Source organism: Salarias fasciatus, chromosome 6 (assembly GCF_902148845.1).
Source record: "Salarias fasciatus chromosome 6, fSalaFa1.1, whole genome shotgun sequence".
Classification (NCBI taxonomy): Eukaryota; Metazoa; Chordata; class Actinopteri; order Blenniiformes; family Blenniidae; genus Salarias; species Salarias fasciatus.
The window spans coordinates 27,749,105-27,773,602 of NC_043750.1; the positions used below are offsets into that span (position 1 = coordinate 27,749,105).

Genomic DNA, 24,498 nt, shown 5'->3' on the forward strand with positions numbered 1-24,498 from the left:
GACAACGTTTTGAAAATGATATACGTTTACACAGAAATAACCCAGATGCTGAAATCGATGTAGTTTTCATGTCTTGCCATGAGTGGGTGCTGTTTGTTTTTGGAATGAAACTACAAACACATGCACACAGAGAACAGTGCTCTATAAACGTAAACGTCTGGGTAAAGCAGAAATGAATGTCCTGACTTTCTCAAACTCCAGATTTATGTTGAAGTAATCACTCTGCCAAGTTTGAATTATTAGAAAAAGAGCCAAGGATATAAAATAAGGCTTCAAACTCATGGGAATGTGAGCAGCACTCTCAGCTGTCAGATCCTAAGCTCTCCTTCAGAGTGGCATTGCATTGCATCGCAGCTTCTCATAACTTTACAGCAGAAAGGGGTGTGAAGAAACTGCAGTGTGCAGCTCAGCCCTCCGTTATGCCCTGCCCTCTTGCATGTATTTATTGCAGAGAAACGGGCATGCACAGTCTTTAAAGTGCTTTTATTACAACTGAAGAACTAATAAAGCCATTATTATCTCACGATTTGAATTTCACTTTCTGGTTAATGGACCTCTGACTAAGCCCCACCCCCAAATGTAAACCAAACCAATAACATTCGACTACCAACTGCCAGGAAACGCCACCTCAGCATAAGCCCTGTAGCAGTCACAGCTGGCAGTTTTCTATGATTTTCAAGCAATGTTTAAAAAAAAAAAAAAAAAAATAGCCAAACAATGTGCCTATAGGGCCCATGAAGCAGTGATACACAAAGGATAAAGCACCAAATAAATAACCAAAGCCTCTTCTTCACTTTTGAAATTCATCTAAATCTAAATCTATCAGCATCCCTAACAGCATTGACAGTATCTTCTAAATGTGAAGTAATACAGAGAAAAAGACACTCAGTGAAAACTTTAGCGATTACTTGGCTTTTTGTGAAAATGTTACAATCAGAAAAATCTGTTCATAAAGCTGCTTTCTGACCCAGCAGCCAGCTAATCTGAACACTCATCACGGGTGTTGGCTGCCATCTGTTTCTTTGGATTTGAACTCATGTGAGCAGCTAATGTTAAGTTTGTCAAATGTCACTGAAGCACAGACTCGACCTTGTTTAAAAAAAAAATCTACTAAAAGGGACTCATTTCCCTATAGACTTACTCACATTTAGACATTCAATAAGAAACTATCACAAAACTGTCTAAGTGGACCTGCACAAGCTGTGTCTGCTTCACTTTTTAAACAGATAGAAACATAGACGCTTATGATCCAACTTTGTAATTACAGTAATCAATTTCTTTTTGTGGACTGGGACGCAAACTAAACACTTTCCATGGCATTTTAATAAAAGAGACAAACAGTTGTGCCTCTTTCTTTTATACCTTTCTAAGGTTTCATTACACTCCCCGCAGTGTTCTGGCCCAATTTGATTTTTTGTGAATAGCAAAGATCAGCCTACTAGAGAGCATTTATACAGCACAATAAGGAGACGGTAACCTGTAAATGAGCGGAAGGCTTTTGTGAAGCAGACGCAGTGTGAATAAATGAGATGAAAGCCCTAACATAAAAACCTATAGAACAGTAAGTAACCAAAAAAAGCAACCTTCAAACAAACAAAATACAAACCTTATCACCATTTATCCACTTCAACACTCCGGTTAATCAGCGTTCTGTGTTACTGGATTACAGCCTGGTTGAACATGAGTGTTGAAACTGCACAACTTTTAAAAGTAATAAACTACAGACTAGAAAACTAAGGATATATTCGGGAATAACCAGATTTTGGATCTTGAAGCGTTCCAGGCCAGACTGGTAGTATATAGAGTTAATAGTATACAATACCAGGGCCAGACTGAAGGGCAGTGCAGGGGAGCAGAAGTCAGTGAGATGAATACAAAGTGAAGCTTCACCATTTTATCCATTTCGAGCTAAATAAGATCTTCCTCCACCTTCTCCACCTCCTCCACCTGCTCTGCCATGGCCTGAGGCAGGCAACTGGGAAAGTACATTTCTCACATTATAACCCCTCAATATCTCTCCTGTGGCTCATTGAAAGTATGGCTGCGTGTGTGTGTGTGTGTGTGTGTGTGTGTGTGTGTGTGTGTGTGTGTGTGTGTGCGTGCGCCACTATTTCAGCAGGGAGTCCATCCAATTTGGATGACCCAAAAATTAAATGTTGGCGTACAACAGATTTACCTCAAAAGTTTGAAAGACAGCTGTTTGAAAGTCACGGTGAGGGGGAGAAACCAATGATAACCGAATAAATTTCTGCTTGGTAAGTGATTGAAAAAAGCTCTCCGTGTCACTCATTAGATAATGTAGAGGTGTCCTTGAGTCGGTCAGTGCCTAACAGCAGACTGCAGCTATAATGGGCGGCTCCCCTGTGTACGTCTGTGAATGTGAAGCAAGACATTGCTGAAAATAAACAGTGGAGTCAGCAAGCCGTCCCCGAGTGTTAAAAGAAAATGTAAAAATGACTTTTAAAGGATGAGCATTTCGAGATTACAAGTTAATATTTGTGCTTTACTGTAATCTTCCGAAGTTGCTGAAGAATGTAAAAAATGTCACTGAACTGATCGGTTGGCAAATCGTGTGAAAATAGGATCAATTCAGTTTATGTAGGATGGTGGATATTAAGGATACTGACGTAAATGCAAAGATCCACAAACATAAACTCTATATTTATTTTAACTACAGGGACATTTGGAAAAACAAAAACTCGGAATGTGATTGCAAATTTGAAAATGTGTTTCGGCCATTCCTTTTGCACTCATAACATATTAGCTCAAAGCTCTCAAGTGATTTTAGATTTTATGTAGTTATGAAATGTAATACTTTCAGACTTCTTTTATATTTTATTTGTATATTAAAATCAAAAAGGATGTAATAAAATCCTAAAATGTTCCTGGTTATGTGAAAAACACCAAAAAAATCAGGATGTAAGATGAGTAAAAAAGTGTTTTTTCTATAATATTTTCAATTTTTGTAATAAATTATCAGTTGCTATATGTAAATACTGTAGTTCAGGCATTAGTAGTATTATATCTTTATTGCACTCCCTAAAGGAGACTGTTGGGGAAAAAAAATTGCTGTCTTCAATAATGAAACCTTCCTAAATATAATGTGACATGTTTGTTAGACATACATCTCATAAGCAATGGAAATTAGTGATGGAAGAAATGAAGTGTTGCAGTGAACTGCAGGGCAAACATGTGATTCTCAATTATGCATACATTTGCTTATTCATCCAAATGCTTTTCCAACAGCGGTTAATCTGTCGGGTTATTCATCATTTATTTCTTCTCCTCAATCGGCTCTTGGCTCATCCGTTTTGTTGACATCCTCGATTCATTCATTCAAATATTTGTTCACCTGTCTATCTGCCTGTGCATTCTTCTTCCAATCATCGCTCTTCTTGCTTAATTAGTTTCCTCTTCATTTGCAAAGTCACATCAGAACAAAGGTGTCAAAGGTGCTAAAACGGCTTCCTGACTTGGTCAATTACAAGATAACACGCACACAGGAAAAAAATAAACTGAGGCCTCTGTACTATGTGGATTTAACACCTCTGCAACAACCTGACTTCATGGATTAAATATACTGAATGTATTAAATACCTGGCACGGAAAATTAAGATCCACGTGCGCCTGTGATGATGCATGGGGTTAAGTCTTGACATTCAGTGAGTGGAAGCTGGATTTAAATCCTGCTATAAAAACTTGCTACAGTGCACGTTGAAATTATTTTTAGTGGCGATCCATGTAGAGACAGATAAGGCGAATAAACACTTCCACGCTTGAGAAATCTATTTCACTGTAAACATCTTCTTAGTCTTTCAGAAATATCAGTCCTTGGGGAAAAAAATCTTAAACATTTTGGGACAAATTCTCACAAAAAATGCTGCTCACTTTTTAATTTAAAATCACCACCTCTGACAGTCAGACCTTTCCCATATAATAAGCACACTACAAAAAAAACAACAAAAAAACAAGAATTAGCTGCAAGTGATTAAGTTCTTCATTTTGTTATTTGAATTGCCTATTAAAAATGGTTAAAATGACAGTGTACATCCAGCCATATTCTCATCTGTTCAGGTGCTTCCAGTGCTGTATGACAATCCTGACTGATTGGTTTTGGTCCTCAACTCAAGCAATATGTCCCCACAATAACACCTAAGCTATAATCCTCTGTGAGAAAAACAAAACAAAAAAAAAAAACATTTGAGCAGTCACTAAAACCAATTATGGTCAGACGACAACATGCTCAATGAGATTACATTTGAAATTTCATTGACAACTTCCCATCCGTAATGTTTATTGCAGGAAAAACTGCAAGTCCACAGAAATACTGTGCAGGTTTGTCCAATTTGCCTTAATTGGTGAAAGCAGAAAGATAAATTTACAGAGGGACTGACTATTCTCTTCATTTGATGAGGCTTAGAGCTGACGCTGATGCCACAAAATTAATGCAAAGAGGAGTTTACGGTGCAGGAATTGACAATCAAACAAAGCTGAAAATGCACATTTTTCATTTCATTTCAGTTTTACATTATTAATGATGTTCATGTTTGGTGCAGTGAAAAGTAAAACTGTGTGTACAGCATAAAGAAATTACTCTCAGTACAGGACAGGTTCCAGAGTGAGAAAAGACCGGAAGAACATAGTTTGACAGACAAAAACTTACAAACCTGTGATATAATCAGTCTATCGAGGGCTACCAAGATACGATATGAAACCTAATGTTTACAGGAAGTGGGCGAGCTGAGATGAGTAAAGGGTAAAGTTATACTACAGAAGATGCATTTGCCTTTATAAAAAAATTACAGCATCAATACATTATGAGCAAACCACAAAAATAACTAGACATAAACAGTGCAGATAATATAAACCATGATAAAGATAAAATCGACCTCTACACTATTCTCCAAACCCATGCTCCGATGAGACAGCTGAAGCAACAACAAAAGCAATGCAACAGGTGAGGCACAGTAGGCATTAGGATGCATGTAACTACCTCAACTAGCAGAGAAGAGACAAGGCAGCACACTGAGATTCTACGCTGTCAGTCATTCAATCATTACTGCACTCTGTTTGGCAATGTAGAATGGTTTTCTATGTCAGTTCATAGGCCTTCTCCCTGGTACACCTTCATTTACAAAGCAATTATTGACCTGCTCCCATCATAACTCATGCATGCGCTCTTTGGATTTCCATTGCCTCTATCCCCAGGACAGACCGAGCTTGAGAGGAGGGCAATTGTGTACTCTGCCACCTCTGCCTGTAACACTTCAAAAAACCACTAAAATCGAAATAACCTACTGTATCACCATCAATAATTTAAAAAATTGAAGGTATAGGATTTTTAAAGGACAACTGGGGAAACTCTGGGTGTTGTAATGCATAATATCATCATCACTGTTGTTTAAGTCTTTTAGTGTGTGTTGTGGGATTTCTTTGCCTCCTTAGAAACGCCTGTTCCTTCTCTGTTCCATCCAGCCCTTTCCTTCTCCTCATACACACTCAACTATAAAACAGAATCCATCCACAGGATTTTCTCTAATTTATTTTGTTTGATAAATGTTTTTTTTTCTACGTGTGTGTTTTGCCTGTAAAAGAAATAAATCTGAGGTAACTGCCTGGTACAACAAAGTTCAAACATACCTTCCTCATCACTTCTCTTTTAGATTAAATGAACCTCTCAGAAATTCAACAGTTAATTTAAGGTTACAAAGACGCTTGACAGCAGCTTCAATACATCCAGCATGCAGCTCTCTCGATCGTGTATAGTGTAGCAATCCCCCGTAACATCATCGATACTGGGATGTTTGCTTGAACGCGTCCTAGAATTACACTGAAAGGTTATTTAAAAATAAGAGAGTGTGCACATTTAGATATTTAATCTCTGCTTCCTGCTTCATTAACCAAACCGCGATCTTAGCAATGCTGCAAATTCATCCCCACTTCCGCCTTTGTTCCTCACAATGCAAGATGCAGTCGAGACGTCTTCACAAAATGTGGAATCGTGTCATTTCAACGAGCTTTCTTTTTAAAATTAAGTCACACACACGGACACCGTGGTTCCACAAACACGATCACTGCATTCAGAGTCTCATCCATCCCGACTGAGCATCGCTAGCTTCACAAACACCGGCAGGTTTAACCTGCGCGCTCCATGTCACGAGGAAACACGGGAAAGATCGCCGAGGAATGATTTACAAAGATGTAAACAGTACCTCTTTCTTCTTTTGTCCTCCTCCGTGTGGCAGACATATCAGCAGGACGAAGAAAACAGCCAGAAGCTGCAGGTTCAAGAGCGATTTGGCCCACACGGACGCCATGACGGAAGGATGCTCTGACAGCGAGGCACGTCTCTGCCATTCGATTGGACTCCGAGCGGACCAATCAGCGAGCAGAGATTCAACCGCAGTGTCTCATGGGAGTTGTAGTTTATAGAGTGAAAGCACAACATGAACGTGGTTCCAGCTCGGAGTTATGTCCTCAGACCCAGAGGCAGAGCGTGGGTCTCAGTACAGAGGGGGCGGAGCATTCTCGACGGGCCCTTATGATAGTAATTTTACCACTCAAACAATCCCTCATGCTACCATCAAACAACACACTAATGCTCACTTTTATTGAGCCAAGCAAACCTATATGCCTCAGAAAGCAGAATAAAGTCACAAACCAGTTCGCAAACTTGTTCTGAAGAACAAAAACACATACGCACACACACACACACACACACACACACACACACACACAGACACACACACACACACACACAAACGTAGCCTGACAGCTGTCAGTCTCAGAGCGTCTGCTGTCCATGGTGCTGAAACCTCATAAAAAAGTCACGGGCTAAATCTGTACCATCTTTGATACAGCTTCAATATAAAATTACACAATCTATTCAGATAGATATAGACACAGCTATCTATATCTTTTGGAATTCATGTATATTAAAGAAAAAATAGACTCAGTGGTCTCTTATAGTTGAGAGCAACACATGGCACATTCAAATAGCCAGGTGTTTAAGACCACGGCATTCTGATAACGATAATATTTTTGAAGGTTTCACTGACTCACAAATGGATCAGATGTTAGGTTTTGGGTAGTACCGCTAGCGCTACCATAGTGTTTAGCATACTGTTTAACTTCCCTCCAAAGAGTTCAGATCAAGTGCAAAAGAAAAAAACTCGTTCATGCCACACAGCCAATCAGCGCTGGCTTACAGCTCTGATGCATTCATGGACAGTCGTAATGTAAGAATTGGCAAATTGGAGCCTACAATCATATGCGTATACCTTCTTGCACACACTGCACATTTTATTATAATAATTTGTTTACAAGTAAATATGAACACATCACATTAAACAGGGCCCTATCACCTTGTGGGCCCTGGGGCGACCGCCCTCTTGCCCCCACTCTGGCTCCGCTACAGCACAGAAATAAATATGACACTGGCAAGTGAGCGCGCGCGCACGTGCCCACACGCGCACACACACACACACACACACACACACACACACACACACACACTCACACACACACACACACTCACACACACACACACCACCTGTTGGTATCATAAATAGGATGATAAAGGTAATTTTAGTCACAGGAACCAATAACTGAAAGAACTCCATATTACTGTATTGCTGAGTTTTTAAACATGAATGCAAGTTGATTAAATTGTGAACCACTTCAATTCCTTCTTTTTGTTAGGAAGTGACAATATTTGCTGAATTCAGAATTTCTTTCCATAACCTTAAAACTGGTGATAGTGTTACTGTGCTGCAGTGGTTGGACACATTAGGTACAGCATAGTTTGTGAAGGATCACTGGTGTTGGTAACAGTTTTAAAAAAATCCTTTATTTCTGTTTAACACGTCTCATGACATAGACAACACTTTTGCTTCTTTGATGTAATATCAAACTTGATTTGCTCGATGACAGTGTGCACTTGAATCTAAAGTAACAGTTACAGTATGCTTATTCTCAAAGATAAGCATTAAAAAAAATAAAAAATAAAAAAATCCACATTTTTGTATAAACTTGCTACATTTATTGGATGGCAAGATTTTGCAGTGTATCAGCTTATCCGCTATGTAGATACTTGTATATTATTATTGCATGCCCTTTTACAAATCAGTGAGATTTTTTTATATTTATGTAGAGAAATTTTACCATATAATACATGAAATATGATAACTATTTTCTAATAAACTGGATTCATAAATCCATCTTGGGGAAATATGGTGAGCAAAGATGACATAACATCCATATCTCCTGCATGAGAGGAATTGCTTCTGGACAAGACAGGAAACATTATCTCCCCAGCCAGTGTTGGGCTGACCACTGACTTTTGCAAACAACCAATTTTTTTTAATCATATCCACTTTGTACTTTTGTTCCACATTGAGCATTTGTTGAATTTAAGCATTTTTTGACCGAGTTCACACTATCAACATGACATTTCTTTGTTGGATTATTTTATCAGATAGCCACTCTGGTTCAGCTATAGATTTAAATATATAATAAATGTTTTCTAAATAGTCTTAAACCCCCAACTAAATGCATCATTTGACATAAACTACCACAAATCCGGTTATTTATTAGAAGTCACAACAACAGATGTAAGACTGCAAATTACATATACGATTAGATGAACTCACTGTTACAGTGTTACTTGGCTTGTTTCATTTTGTTTTCACTGAGATTGTGTGTCTCTGAAGACTTATGATGTCTCATGTAGCTGTGAGAAAACATAGTCATCTTTCTGTGGCCGTGCTTACAGTTTGCAGAATTTGAAGTGTAGAATAATGTGAAGTGTAAGACGGAACTGAGTTTGTTTCTCCGTGTCTTTCTCTCCAAAATTGTGGGAGTGTTGAGATTGTTATAAATACTTGATAAAATTAATTGAGGGATACAAATGAGTTCTGTGAAATCAGTAGGGGTGGCATGTCTCCCAGACTTGTGATGAAATTATGCGTTAGCACATTGTCACTAATGCAATGCACTGCATTAGCCTCGCAATAAATATCACTGGTGAGTAATTGGACTTTTCCAAGCTACAGCTATGGTGACTATATAGCCTTATTTGAATCCTGTCAGCTACATACTGTACGTACATCACAAATGTTTCTATTTATTCCCATCTAATGCAGCACTGCACAAATCTGCCGCTTGCTCACTTTGACAAACAGATTTTTGGTCCATATTTGTTTTGAAAATGACTGTTGTGTACATCATTACAATAGATTTGTACAGGCTATTTCTGGGCTCTTGCTGTAATGCTCAAAACAAGAAGCAAATTAACAGGATGAAGTCAATCTAGTTCATTTTTTAGCACGTTTCAAGTTCTTGTGTTTGTGCTCCAGTGTTCGCAGAACTCGAAACAGCCTGAATAGCAAAAGAGGACTCTGGACAACTTCTCATGCTTTTTGTTCTTCATTTTCTTGATTGACGAGTGCTTTTCCTTGTTAGTTATACAACTTAACGGAAGTAATAAACACAATAATTAAATCGAGCTTTACCAACCAAGTTACAATTAAACTCCAACATTTAAAGTTAATTATTTCAACAAGTTCTTCTAACTTTCACATGAAATCAAAACAAATTTTCCCCAGCCGCTGCCAGTACACTAACCATGAGATAAGAATAATCATGTATCAGGATGTGCATGGTCTAAAACTGACCACATGCCAGTCAAATTAGTCTCAGAAAGTCCCACCAAAGTCTCCAAAGCTTCAGTGAAGAACCACAGTTTGGCTCCTCTTCCCTGCAGCATGTCAGTCATTTTAGCAAGCAAACAACCTCTGATCCTCCTGATGAGGCCTCTTCTGAAAAGCTGGTGACACACCTACCAGACCTGGCTCACCGTTGCGCTCCTGTGTCCCCTTCAAACCAAACCTGATTTGATTATTGGCAAAGAAAAAATGCATAAAATGACCCTAGTTGAATTTGAAAAATGACTCAGAAACATGCATATTTTAATTCAACATTTTTTTGAGTTGAAATTTCATTGCGTTTTCACTCATTGGCCTGTTGGGGGTTCCACAAATTACTGTCTATTGAAATGGTAAATTTTTTGGAAATGCACCGACAGATTCTTCTTTATCTTCAATCACAAAGGTCAACTTCTAATAATGGGTATCACTGATAGTTGGGACAATGCATAGCCAGAGCAGCTGGTAATTGGAAGTTTCTCAAACTATTTAATTTCACGGCTTTGAACCTTTTAGGGAACTGTCAGTCATACAAAATGTAACTTTGCCAAGTGCCCTCTGAGGGGAGCATTTTAAGGTTTGTATCTTGCCCAAGGACACTTTTGCACATGAGCTGGCAGTGCCAGGGACTGAACAGCCAAACTCGGGATTGGAGGACAGACTGCTCTACCACCTGAGCAACAGACACCCTTACATAAAGAGGAGTACACTGATTTCAAGACTGATTTCAAGAACTTTGCTGTAAATGTCATGACAGATGGTGGCATACTCTCTAGACACTTTAAAGCCAAGATTTGGAGTCTTGTGATAACCTCAGGCAAGTGGTTTGTGCAAAATGTATGTCGACATTTTTTTTTTTTTTTTTTTTTTACAGCTTGTGACAGCAGTGCACTTGTTATTTTAAAATGGTAAAAAGAATGATAGAGGAAGATAATTACACTAACAAAAAACAAAAAACAGCTAATTATGAAAAACTGATGATTTAAAATGAGAAAACATAATGTTGTTGTACCTGGTTCTGCAGGTTCCATATGAATATAATTATACACACACACACACACACACACACACACACACACACACACACACACACACAAACACGCAAGCCGATGAAATGAAAAGCATGTTGTAATATTAAAGCCAATGCACCGTGAAACAATCAGTCTGTGTTGCAGTCCTGGGATGTCTTGTTAAACCAAAGCTGTTCATTTATGCTATAGCCTCTCTATTATGGAAACATTCCCAGATTTACTGGGCTTGGTTGTTAAAATGGTTTCCTTTGATTGGCTTTGTAGGATCATAGTGTACACTAAGGTTTCTGAACTTCCAGTGTTAAATTTTGTGTGATATGTAACCCTAACAGAATGTCAATAAAAACAAATCTACGTCTCATTTTCCTCTAAACAAAAGATGCCAACTTGATTAAATTGTTGCATGTATCTTCTCAGTTGTTTCAGAGAAGAAATACAACTAACATGCAAGTTTGTGTCAAACTTAGCAACAAGAATAATATGTGTCTCCCATGACCTTTTGGTGTCTTTGCAGCTAGCAAATCAAACACTTGTAGTCTGCATCATTTGAGCAGAAGAATACAGCTCTTATCTGAGGAGCATGGAAATACAGAGAGAGCAGAGTGACAGAAGGAGACAGATTCATGATGAAGGTGCCGAAAATATACAGAAAGATTGCAATGTGGTACAGGATGAACTGCATGATGTTGGGTGATTGCGCAGAAGACTGTGAAAACAGCAACAAAACATGTCAATGGAAAGCCCCTTGTGATTCATTACTGCACATTTCCCCAATAACCTACATTTAATAAGGTTCATGCACAAACTTATGACACTCTGAAAGATTTGTGCAAGCAGCCCATCTGCTGTATATGAAAAACCAGTAAGTGAAAGATAGCATAAATTGAGCCTGTTTATGGTGCTTTAATATGCAGGAGGAAAGCGGGAAACAGGAGGCAGGGAGACCGAGAGAGAGAGAGAGAGAGAGAGAGAGAGAGAGAGAGAGAGAGACAGGGAAGGAGAAGGTAAAGATAGGTGTTGTCATTTCCAGCTCGCACACTCAACGAGGTGCCAACACCCGAGGTCAGATACTCCCCTATAAAAACTAACAAGTCTAAAGGAAAAATGATTAATTGCCTGACAGCATGAAGTTTATAGAAAAGAAAAAAAAAAGATGCTGGGGGGGAGTCTGGTATGCTTTGCTCTTTAAATTATACAGGAGCAGAATATAAGGGGGAAAAAATGGCAGATAACAGAAGTAAAGAGGGTGCAAGATCAAAAGAGGAACAAAGACAGGAAAAAAGAGAAAAAACACACACGGGAGATCTAGAGAAGATTGGAGCGAAAATTGACAGGAGGTAGGAATCTGATAAGTGAAGGAGAGGCATGTATTGAGAGTGCAAAGAAAAAGAAGAGTCAAACAAACAAGAAGAGGAGAGAATGAGCGAGGCAGTCATTAATATGATGTTCACTATCTCTCCCTTAACCCCTTAACAAATGACCCTGTGTTCTCTGTAGTGTGCTGCCTGTATGTGTGTGAGTGACTGACAGAGTGTGTGTGTGTGTCAAGAGAGAGAGAGCGAGAATGTGTTTTCCGAAGCCCGAGCTCATTCATTTTGTATCTAAGCTTTGTACAGGAAGAATGCATGAGGGCATTTTTTTATTGCTCCATTGTCATAGGAAAATCCATTAAATTGTACGTAAGCCTGTTGCACTTGAAACCTGTAGGAGATTACAACATTGTCAAGTGCATCAACTTGAAATGGGATCTAATATACATCACAGAGATTTCATCAAGACCAGAGCTATTACAAGATTGTTCTATTTTATGAAATGAATAGATCCACAATGCAGCAATTCAGACTCGGAGACAAAAGATGTAATTGCTAACAAAAAATTCAATGGAGCAACCCAAGGGGAAAAAAAATGCTCATCAAACAAAATCGCAAAAATAAAGGGGTACAGAGTGGACAGGCCTAAAAATCTGTGTTTCCATCCAAACACAATCTTCACAAATGAGGGACTGATACAAACAGGGTGAGGCTGGCTGATGACCAGAGATGAGACGACTGTTTGAAAAGGACAATCTGATGAGTACTGGAAGCTGAGCTGGAGTTTTAACTGAGAACAAGCTGGTGAGTTCTTGATTGTCTTGATAGATGGCAGGTGTGCAGTGGAGGGAGCTGAGGCAGAGAAGGTGGGGACAGTTGCAGGAAGAGAAAACAAAAGAGAAACTAGAGAGAGATGGGAGGAGCCTGCCATACCCAACAGATGAAACTGTCAGAAATGAACAAAAAGTGGGTTCTGTCATGTTGATATCAATAGTCATTTATCGGTTCAGTCCTGTGTCTGATTTTGTATTTTTCTGTTTCATATCATTTGTTAAAGTTATGTGTTTTGACAGTGCATGCGTGAGGACGTTCATGCATATGTGTTGCCTGCAAAGTGCGTTTAAAGTTATCAGGTGATGTTTATTCTGTGCTGCCTTACGGTTCAAGGTCATGATCAAAATCAGGTCATGTGCTTTATCTACAAAGTTCATGGGTTCTTCGTGTTCCATGGCTGTGGTGTGTTGATGTCTTCCCTGTGCATAAATCAATGGCTTATCTAGGATTTTATGTCTTTCAGACAAAGTTTAGTTTGTGAAGTTGACAAATAGCATCTGATTTCACAAATAAATACATTTATATCATCTACATAACAATAGCAGTTAACTGAGTGTTTTCTAAAAATGCCCCCTATAAGAGGCATGTAAAATGTCAGGCCCTAAGACAGAACCCTGTGGAACTCCATGTTCGACTTTAGTCTGAGCTGAAGAGTCATTGTCCACAAGAATGACATGGAACCTGTCTGATAAATATGATCAAAAACAGTTTAGTGCTGTATCTGTAATCCCGATGATATGTTCCAGTTTCTGTAGCAGTATGTTATGATTAGTGGTGTCGAATGCAGCACTGAAACTGATGCAGCTGAATGTGCCATGACAGAGGTACATTGTTTCTTGGTCCGAAAGTTAAAAATCACCTCAATAAAACAGTTCAAAATATGCCCTTACCATAAGGTTCACTGAAGTGAGACATTCATGTAAATGAATCAGACCAGAGGTTTTCATGATTTGTAGTTTCCATTTATGAAAATGGATTTACCGCAGAACAAACGAGCAGACAAAAGAAACACTTCAAAAGCAGCCCACATCTGTGGGAAACCTGAAGATGTGGAAACCCTGGATGTCCCTTTTTGTAAAAGTTTGATTGTGAAGTCTTGTTGTGCCACCAAAAGGAAATTTCAGTCAGAGGACATGTCTCAGAACAGCCTCTGTCCCCCACCTCACCTGCAGCCATCATATGGAACACTACAGCTTAATGGGCAGACAATAAAGTGAGTTATGGTGGTAAAATGTTTCAATAGGACAATATGTGTCTGCAGTCTGGATATCAGTAACAAAGCTGAACGAAGAAATGAAACCTCATGTTCTGTCTTTAAATGATTGGTACTCAGGGATTCAGTAGCAATGAAAATTGAAAAGATGTCATCCTTTTTTTAAAGCACAACATACTGCTTCTTTTTTTATACAATATTCTGCTATTTTTAAGCAATTTGTGATGTACCACAGATCTTAAAGAGAACAATCTGCTACAAAGCGAAATAATAATAGACTTCTCCTAAAGACTTGTCACTAACGGAGGACCAAATTGTTGAGATGGACATTCGCAGACCGTATTCCCTCTCTCCTCCACTTATGTTGTCTCTTCTTTCCACTGCGATGCTCTCCTTTTCTTTTAATCACTATACGTCCCTTCTACTTCTGTCTCTTCTGTTTCTTTTTCCTCTTTATTGATCTCCTCTTGTATTTGCCTTTCTTTTAGTAATCCCATTTGTTTTTCGTGTTCCCATGCTTCTCTATAATCCCTCTCGTCTATTTGCATTGCTTTTTTTTTTTTTGTCATCGCATTTGCAATACTCTTCTTCCGATCTTGTCATTTTGTCCTCTCCCCTCTGTTCTCTGCTGGTCTTTTTGTGATGCCCATCTTTTTTTTTTTTTTTTTCAAACATTGTCTCTCCTCCCTCGTCTTCTTCTCATTTTATGACTCCAGCTCCACGAAGACATTATTCAAAAGGTGTATTACAGATAATGAAAAGCCCTTGTGGTCGGCAGGCGGCGACACCTTATTATGCAGGAGAAGGATTAGGACACTTTGCACCATAACAAGGTAGAAAGAAAGGGGAGAAAAAGTTTTGTCAGCATTTAAATGTGATCCATTCAGCCGCTCATATTTTTCCTGTTCACAGGTAGTCACCGTGAGATTATATATTGTACGTGGAGGCACACAGTGGCCGACCCCGGCTCCAAGAACAGAACTGGTCTCAGACACATTCACATGGAGAGCACACTAGTACAGAGAGGCAGAGAAAAGAAGAAAAAGCACAAAGTGACAGGAAACAAAAGGGGAAAGGGGGGAAATGAGGAGGGCAAAGGGGAGAGACAAGAATCATAGATGAAAAGGTGCAGGAGAAGCGAGAGGAGAAGACTGTGAGAAAAGAAAGAAGAGGAAGAAAAATAGAGGGGGAAGAGGGAAAATGAGAAGAAGTGGGAAGAGAGGAGTGAGAGATATAGATGGGAGAAAAATAGAGAGAGATTAAGAAAAGAGTAAAGAGGGGTGCAAAAAAGAAAAGGGAATAAGCTGGAGAGTGAAGAAGACAAATTGTGAGAGAAGCAGAGAAAGAAAGGAAGATTTAGAGTCAAAATAAAAGAGAGATGAAAGGGGAAAATAAGAAAAAAATGGAAAGACAGGAAAGTGGGCTGAGAAAAGGAAGACAAAATCCAAAGAAAAGAGATGGAGCAGAAGTGCAACCCCAGACTTTGCCACAGCCCTCTGAAAACAGCTCCCGCATTCAAATCTCTTCCTTGACTTCAGTGGCAAAGCAGCGCTGTCGATTCATCCGCTTGATTAGATCGCGCCCCCTCATTGTCACAAACACAAGCCAACACACACTGCTGGTGCGTCAGTCATTGAAATTATACACACCGAGCTTCCTTCCTTCCTTCCCCTCCTTCTCCTCTGCGCTCGTTTCAACTCCAGCAGCTCTCTCCATCCCCTCTGCTCGGCCTGCCTCTCTCTCTCTCTCTCTCTCTCCCTCTCTCTCTCCCTCTCTCTCTTCTTTCGTAGAGAGCTGATATCTCTGGCGGTTTGCCGCATGGAAGTCGCCCAGGCAAGGCAGAATATCATCTGTGTGATCCGGACGTCTCCTCTCCACTTTGCCTCTCACTGCTGGAGCAGACACAGCATCACACTCACGTTCACGGAGATTCAACGGGATATATCGGCATTTATCCGCTGACCGACTTGACTACCAGGAGAGTCTGGATCCCGGCTTCATTCCAGCAGAGGGGAATTATTTCGGACTCAGATGTAACAACATAAAAACCGGCGCGTCAGGTGCACAAAAAAAAAAAAAAAAGCCGCAGCTTTCCAGCATTACGCACGGCTCATCTTCATCCTTTTATCTGTTTGTTTATTTCTTTTGATTCCCTCCGTCCCCTGCACGGACAGACCGGGGCCGGAGGTAGGGGGGGGACTTCCGCGGTATGGAGTCTTGATTTTAACCAGGAGAACCACCGGCAGGCTTCAAACTGAGCAAATCCATCACCGTGCTGGAATATTAATAACCCAATCCGGACAATAATCCAAGGGATGTTGCAGCAGAGTTTGGGACTCTAGAGAGCACCCTAACTTTTCTGGTCTCTGTTTTTTTTTCTTCTTTTTTTTCCAGTATATTCCCCGTCCCTCTTTTATTCTCCTCCGCCTGTGGGACTTGTATTTTCGTGACTGATTCGCAGTTCTCCACTGTCAGTCATGGACCGGTCCACGTCTTTGGATATAGAAGCGCTCAAGGTAAGACGCTCGCAGCCGGGGAGGCGCGCACCCGTCCCCGCAGAGGACTGGGTGCGTGCACGGAGGGGCAGGTGACTGGGTGGTGTGAAGGGTGACTGTGGGGTGACTGGGCGTCTGTTTGCATAGATCCGTGACTCGCAGTCAGAGGCGATGCCGGGGATCGGGCTGATGGCAGGATGAGTGACCAGGTGGCTTTTTTTTTTTTTTAAGGGGAGGGGGGCAGATGCGTGTGAGCAGGTGGCTTTTGGATGGAACTGGATGCTGGACGTCTTGAGATGCAGTGAAAGATTGGGGCTTGCACAGCTCGTGTCTGTTTCAGTTTCTCTCTCTCTCACACACACACACGCATGTCGCCTATAAACCCACACTCCAGCAATGGGTAAGGAAAACACAGAGAGACGTGCAAGTAATATCAATAATCAGTGTATGTGTGTGTGTGTGTGTGTGTGTGTGTGGGGGGGGGGGGGGGGGGGGGGGGGGGGGGTGTATTTTTGTGCACCGACAGCTGTAACAGAGAGCTGCTGTGGGCGTTCATGGGACGCGCCAACGACGGGGTGCACGAGCCCCACGGGGCAGCATGTATCCCTCCGAGCAGGGGATCTTTATCAGAATCCAAAGGAGAGATGGAGAGAGTGAAGACATGACGACGCTGCCTTCTTATCACATCTCTCATCTGTCTCCCTCTGTTTCTGCAAACACCCCCGTTCACTTCAGTTTTCAACTGTCTGTAAACATATTGCAGGCCGAGAAGACATATGTTTAAAAATATTCTTCTTGTGTGCGTCTGGTTAGAGATCTTGTGATAGTTTAGTACAATTTCCTATTTAATCCATGTACATGTGTAGTTCATATCAGTTTGTCAGACGTAAACTGAATTTCAAAGCTGACCAGCAGTACTTTCATAGATAGGCACGCATCAACAGAATGAGTGTCCCTGCACTTATTTATAATCCAGATAAAGGGTGAAAAACAGCCAAATGTGGGATGAAAAAATTGGAAGTCCACCAGATCTCATAACTTCTGTAGCTAAATCATACTTTGGAAATGTGTATTCATGCATTATTAAATTCCAGTAGGGGCATTTTTATGCATCTGCTTATGTAGTGATTGGGAGTATGTCAGAAATTTGTGCATAAATGTGATGCATCTTCATTTCAGTCGCACAATGACAACAGCATTCTTGCCTCCTCATTAAAAATCAGAGCTATGTATGATAAGATCATTCGGGTTGCAGCAAATATGATAAGTCATACAGTAAAGAGGGGTGAGAATGATGACTGTATGTTACACTGAGTTTTCAACAAAGGAGGTAATCTAGGCAGGAAAAGTAAGTGGAAATGTCCATTTTCTATGTGCTGCTGCTACTGATAACCAGTGATTGGATAAATCAGCAAATCGATGAGATTCCCCAGCGGTTTGACATTTCAAGTAGCATTTTATGTGATCAAATTTCAGAGAAGGAGACCTTGATACGACGCTGCTCCAAATTGACTTTGACTCGGCCGGCTAGTTGCAGATTCAAAAAATGGAAATTGACATTCTGATTTAAAGATGACCTTAACTGTTAGTCAGTGAACTCCAACCATCAGAAATGTGAGCGCGCCCAAGGTTTTTGTCACATGACTGAGCGTCTCTGTTGCTGAGAATCATTTTTATGTCACTTGTAACATTAAAGTGGCACCTGGGAGTTCAACACGCCAATAAAGAAGACTCAAGTGACTCTTGATTCAACCTTACACCCTGTGATCACGTCATTTAGCACCTGATATATTTACGGAGCTTCTTTCTGTGTGGACGTGCATGCAGTACCAAAAGTAAATACATTTCCTTGACTTTTTTCCCTGGACATTTGACACTTTGGCTAAACTCATAAGGACTTGTTTCCCAGTCCTCTCTCTGTGTGGGTGAGTGCTAAACCATGGTGCCTCAACAGTCAAGACCCGTTTTGAAACTATCACATATTTGGAAAATCCTTGAATCTTCAAGTAACCTGTGATAAAAAGCCTTGGCGTTTTGTCTCCCAAGTGGCAGCATTTGGTCACCAATCAAATTCCGTCCCCTGTGGTGTTACTGCATCACTTGGCCCAGTGAGTTTAAAGGATTTCCATCCTCTTCCACTAGACCATCTATTCATCCATCTGCTGGTTGTTTTCTGCAGAGCGAGTGTCATATCCTTGGCAGTGCTGACAATTCCGAGGTTCAAGTGCACCAGTAGTTGGCACTCAAAGTACACACTCATACACAGTCACTGCCTTATGCGGTCTATGCTATTTGGAGTGAAGGTCATGTACCGTGTGCGCGTGCATGGGGTTGGCAGTGTGTGGTTTTACAGTATGTGTGTTATTTATTTATTTATTTTTTTTTTTGAAGCGTACCTTTATTGCCGAGAACAAATCCTTCACAACCCACTTCACTTGCAAACTGTACAGGATGCAAATCAATATGGCCTCCTCTCTTACAGTATATAGCAAAAACTCAGTGTCCGATAGTGTTTTTTTGCTGGCCTTTCAGGCTTTGAAGAAAACTGGAGACAAACAGATATGGCAATCCAATCTAATGGAAAGCCAGTGTTATTTATTTATTTGTGTTTCTAGTTAGTCAAGAGTGTGTATGTGTGTGTGAGTGTGTGCCTCAAAGAGCAATCACAGGAAATGAATGGTGTGCAAGGACAACATTGGGACACAGGGAAGATACTGAATCATATCAAACAGAGTATGTGTGTGTTTGTGTGTGTGTGTGTGTGTGTGTGTGTGTGTGTGTGTGTGTGTGTGTGTGTGTGTGTGTGTGTGAATATGTGTTTATCTGCATGCATGTGCTTGTGCATGTGTGTTTGTATTTGACCAAAGACCTATGTGCTTGTAAATCAGTGCAGGTTTCAATATCAATGGAGCAGTTTAAGTGCTATTGATCTTTAGTAATAGCTGCACCATAAATTATATGCGGTATAATAAAGGGAGTCAGACTGAATTTGACCCTCCAGATCAGAGGCATTCGACTTGTAACCGGAACAGGGATTAGGAAAGCAACGGGTCAGTTCAATTTTATTTAAATTAACCCTGATATGGAAATATGCGTTCAGATAAAATAATTTCATCATTTTGATTTCAGCGGAAGACTATATTCTCTTGTCATTGAATCATACATCACAAAACCAGAAACAATAATAAAATTAACATTCCGAGAAACTGAAATCGGAGCAGGACCTCTAAACTGTTTGGTGAGCAGATGATGCGTCTGCAGGTCCCGACATACAGTATTTATGAAATATTCAAAACATTTTACATTCCAACTAGTTTTGCGGAGTGAGACACAACTTAGTTAGTCTGTTTGGCAGTCTGGCCAAACAGACTAACTAAGTAATACAAGTCTCATCCAGAATGAGCCAGCATTTGCAGGGTGGCTGTTTTCCCACCCTGGTTGTGCTCTTTCACTCAACCTCATTTGGTAACCACCCAGTGCAGCCACAATTTTGCATTTCTGGCCACTGAGCAACTGAATTGGAGCAACTGGAGGTTCAGTGGCTTTTCCAAGGGCACTTCAGCAGTAGCTGGTGAGGGATGGGAGAACATTACTCATTCATTCAAGCCAGTCAACCCAAAAGCTTGCTTCCTCAACCTTCAAACATGCACACTTCCTCATCCGTGTGCCACTAGTTTTGTTTAACTGAGTTACAAGCAGAACAAAAACAAATTGATGACTTAATATGCTCTGGTGCGAACATATTTCATATTACTGTGACTTTCATGTTTATTGAAGCTGCCAGTGAGACAGCTGCGTGCTTTGAAAAGTGGGTTGGTTGCTCTTTTCCAAACAAATTTCATCGTGCTATCCTGCTACAGTGGAGGCATCGCAGTCATCTCTGTGCCATCATTGCATTTCTGAATTCCTAACAGGTAGGCCCTAATACATTCAGATTACTGAATGTGGCACCACATGAATAACAAAGCTTTTACTGAAGCCAAATCATTCTATAGCTGTGTATCGACAAGAAGCTGCACGGGACTTTAACCACTTGGCAGTCCTCCGACCTTTTGGTTGGGACCTCACATGGGATTACCGGATATACGGATAAAGTGCAGAAAGCTTGTAAGGCTGACGTATTGACATCTGTCGCGTTTAATTATTCAGACAACCAGAATACATTTGAAATGAGAAAAACAAGTTGAGACTTAAAAAAGTGGATTCACGACAACATGTATAAGAATCTAGATTTTGGATATTTTTTTCTAAAACTTAATTTTTTTGGTTTACATATTCTAACAATACACAATAATACACTATCCTTCTTTCTGATATGTGCCTTAAGGTTTTCACATATGCTGCAAAGAGAAATGTCTTCTCTCTCCCATTGCCGTCAGAAAAGATATCCTTTTTTCACAACCCTGGCTGCTGAATACTCTCAGCTTGTTTTCAACACATCATCTACTGTCTGACAACTGCTGCTTAATTGATTGGGAATTTGAAGTGTTGATGAGGATGATACCCAAGCTTATTCTTCCTTTTCCACCTCTTCTTAGTAGTGGTGTACTTGAGCTGCTCGAGAACTATGAAATCCAATAATGAATGATGAACAAATTTCTGTGGTCTTGCGGTGTATTTATTTAACTTTATTCTTCAAAGCTCACAGTTTAAGTCAAGTGGCACGAACAAACTGTGCAAGAGTGTGTCACTTGTAAAGAAAAGTTTCAACAGCCCCCACAGAGGCACATTTTTTTGCACTAAAGTCTGACACTTGTTGATGCTGCCAGAGCATGGCCTTGCGCTATACTGTTTACCTGTTTTCATGTCGATCATTAAAATGTCTTTTCATGCGTGTTTCATCGTTGATAAAAGGAAAATCTGGTTTATGAAACTCCACCATGAAGAGCTGATGTCCTATTTGCAACAATGTCATGATGTGTCCATAAAGGAGTCAAGGTGCAGACATGGTTTCATAACAGGAAGCAGTCTGTATTGAAGATGCTAATTCAAAAACATACATAAACTAAAAAAGGTGCGACCAAACCTGTCCAAACTAATAACGCTAAAAACAGATGAGGGTCAACAGATACGTTTAAGCAGATCTTCACACATGGGGCAATCAACAGGTTAGAATAAACGCTCCAAGATAGACTAAGCGATAAAGGCAGGACATATGCACACATATATAAAGACACAAATACCCCTCCCAAAAAGTCTGGTAGACCGTGGCAGGCTGATTTCTATGACACATTCATGAAAGTCAAATTATCATACAGTACATCCAGCTTTTTTTGGGTGTGGGGGGGGGGGGTTGATGGACATTGTATAGTGGAACAAATTATAGTACCAATATAGTAATTGTTGTACACCTGGCAACACTGAACAGGATAACAAGACCCAGATGGCACAATCAATCAGAGGTGGAGCCCATAAAAATGAGGGAGGAGCGCAAGGCCACATACACACGAAATATGAGGGAAAAAAAGAAGAGTGTGTGACAAATGAAAGCCGACAGAGACAGAATGGAAAAGTACAGAATCATTAAGAAAAGGTAAACAAGAAGCCCGAAGGAACTGACATAAGACATTAATGTGAATTTAGATAACCAAAAGAGATTTTGACATGAAAATGAAAAAAAAAAAAAAACTAAGCAAAGCAAAAGACCACAACAGATTTGTATCAGTCCATCCATACATCCATCCATTGATCTAGCCATCCAACCTTCTCCAGCACTTCTGAGTAGTTCCTTAATGGCCCCCGAGCTAACTAAAACAATCTCTCTAGTGGGTGCTGACCCACCCCCACCAGCCTTGACAAGTTGGCTGGGCTCCTAATGAGGGCACTGAAGTCCATGTAAATGCACTCATTGACTGATCCTTCAATGAATGATGTGACGCCTTTCGACACTAAGATGATGATCCATGCTGACCATTTAGGTAAAACCCTCCACTGTATGTTTTCATCTGTGCGAAGACATGAATATTAATATCGACACCCAGCTCCACTCGGTATCCTGCTGTGATGTGGGCAGCCAGCAAGTGCCGTTAGCTGTTAATATTGAATTCTAAAACCGGGTGGTATATCCGTTATCCATTTGGCTTTTGCTCCGCTACCCTTGTTTACGCAGTGAAACATGTACATTTCACATCAGACAAAGGCAGAATATATTTCCCATTCCTATGCCACACAGATGTGGAAACATGTTTTCATTTTCATACAACACTGGATTTACAAGGGTTCAGGCGAGCAAGTTTAATATTAAAAGCAAATATCTTGTGATTTTTCACACAAAAGAAATAGTGGTACATAGAAAATTGAACATTTTGATTGCCTGGCTTTATTATAGGAGGTTATCAGAGGACAATGGCAATTTCCTCCTGGCTTTCTAATAATATTTCTTAGTCCTGCAAATGTTTGATTTACTCGGTCAAACAAGCTCATTCCCATGTACAAATGTGCATGCACGCACACACGCACGCACAGCCTGAAGCATTAGTACTCAAGGTAAAACACCAATTGCAGTAGTCCGTTTGCTTTTATGTCCACATCAGATCACTTTACTGTTAATTGCATTTTTCATAGGAAGACTATTGGCATTGCATATCAGTATATATGTGCAGGCCTGAGTGTGCAATGGGGGGAAAAAAGTTGAGGGTTTTTTTTCCCCCTAAAGTACACTTGTTCTCTGTGTTTATTTTTGTGTTTGTGTGGCGCATGTGTGTGCTACTCAAGTAGCAGTGTTTAAAGGTCTAATAGCTATGGGGCTACTGTTGGCCTTTTAAAGGTTAACTGAGAGTATTTAGACTGTGTGTGTGCGTCTGTGTGTGTGTGTGTGCACTCGTGCCCATCCATATTCATGGTTGAGAAAGAAGTTATCAAAATGTTTGTTAAGCAGCATTGCAAATTGATTCACACTGTGGGTGCTCCTCATCTTCATATATTCACATTGCACATAATGAAGAAAACCAGCTGTGCTGCATAGTGCACACCTATTCGCCGTCGTCCCAGAATTCAAATCAGAAGCTTGAAATTGATTTCTTCACCATAAAGAATTATCTCTGATGTGTATAGATTACTGCTGAGAATGGACACAGCTGGTTTGGTGCCATCAAGCACGCGTTGCTTGTCTTCAGTCTCGTCCCAGAAAATGGGATAAATACCAAACACATACCAACATGCACATTTCTTTCCTTTTATCAGTCAGCGCTTTACAAACAATTAATGCAACCTCACAAATCCTACATTCAATTAATTCCCATTGCTTCCAGGGCTTATAGAAAAATTATTTTAATAATAATTGCCTCAAGCTATAATCAATTTTACTGTAAAAGTACAAATATATCCTGACCTGCACTGGTTTTGTGGGTTTACCAGTGTTCTATTGCACACACTCCGCAGCTCACTCTTTCTGTTTTTCATTAGTTTAGATATAAGGGACAACAGAGCTAGAAGTGTAAAATACAACATATTGTTAGTTGCAGAGAGTGAATGTAGAACTAATTTACTTGGTCATTGTGCACATACAATACATTAGCTTGTATAAGCAGGGTAAGAAGTACTTCACATATATTTCATTATCCATTGATGACCCCAGGTGCTTGAGAAAAACCATGAAGGTTAGGAGAAAAATGGTATACATATGTGTACTGTTGCTCATTTAGTGTAGTGAAAAACTTAAACTGACCTTTGATGGTGAGCTGTATACAATACCAAAAAAGACATGTATTATGCAGCATGCAATTAGAGGTTTGGAAATAATTAGCCCCGTTGAAGTAAACGGATGATTGAAAAAGGACGCCAGCCTTTTTCCTTTCAGCGAGTCTGTACAACAAAACAAGATGACTGCCGGAAGGCGGCATGTAAAGCTACATTCATAGACTGGTAGAATGTTGGAAAAAACCAACAAAAAAAAACAAAAAAAAAAAAACT

The 24,498-nt window shown here is 40.2% G+C and overlaps 2 protein-coding genes across 2 annotated transcripts in view; one reads left to right on the plus strand and one right to left on the minus strand.

Moving 5' to 3' along the window:
- Window positions 1-6,348, minus strand: part of tusc3 (tumor suppressor candidate 3) — an 85,150-nt gene extending 78,802 nt beyond the window's left edge. The window contains exon 1 of the mRNA XM_030093190.1: window positions 6,213-6,348. Within this exon, the coding sequence (XP_029949050.1) occupies window positions 6,213-6,317 (105 nt within the window). The 5' untranslated portion in view covers window positions 6,318-6,348. The remainder of the gene's footprint in view (window positions 1-6,212) is intronic.
- A 10,144-nt stretch (window positions 6,349-16,492) lies between these two features.
- The window catches only part of LOC115389673 (zeta-sarcoglycan), a 351,214-nt gene continuing 343,208 nt past the window's right edge, over window positions 16,493-24,498 (plus strand). The window contains exon 1 of the mRNA XM_030093191.1: window positions 16,493-16,608. Coding sequence (XP_029949051.1) covers window positions 16,570-16,608 — 39 coding nt within the window. The 5' untranslated portion in view covers window positions 16,493-16,569. The remainder of the gene's footprint in view (window positions 16,609-24,498) is intronic.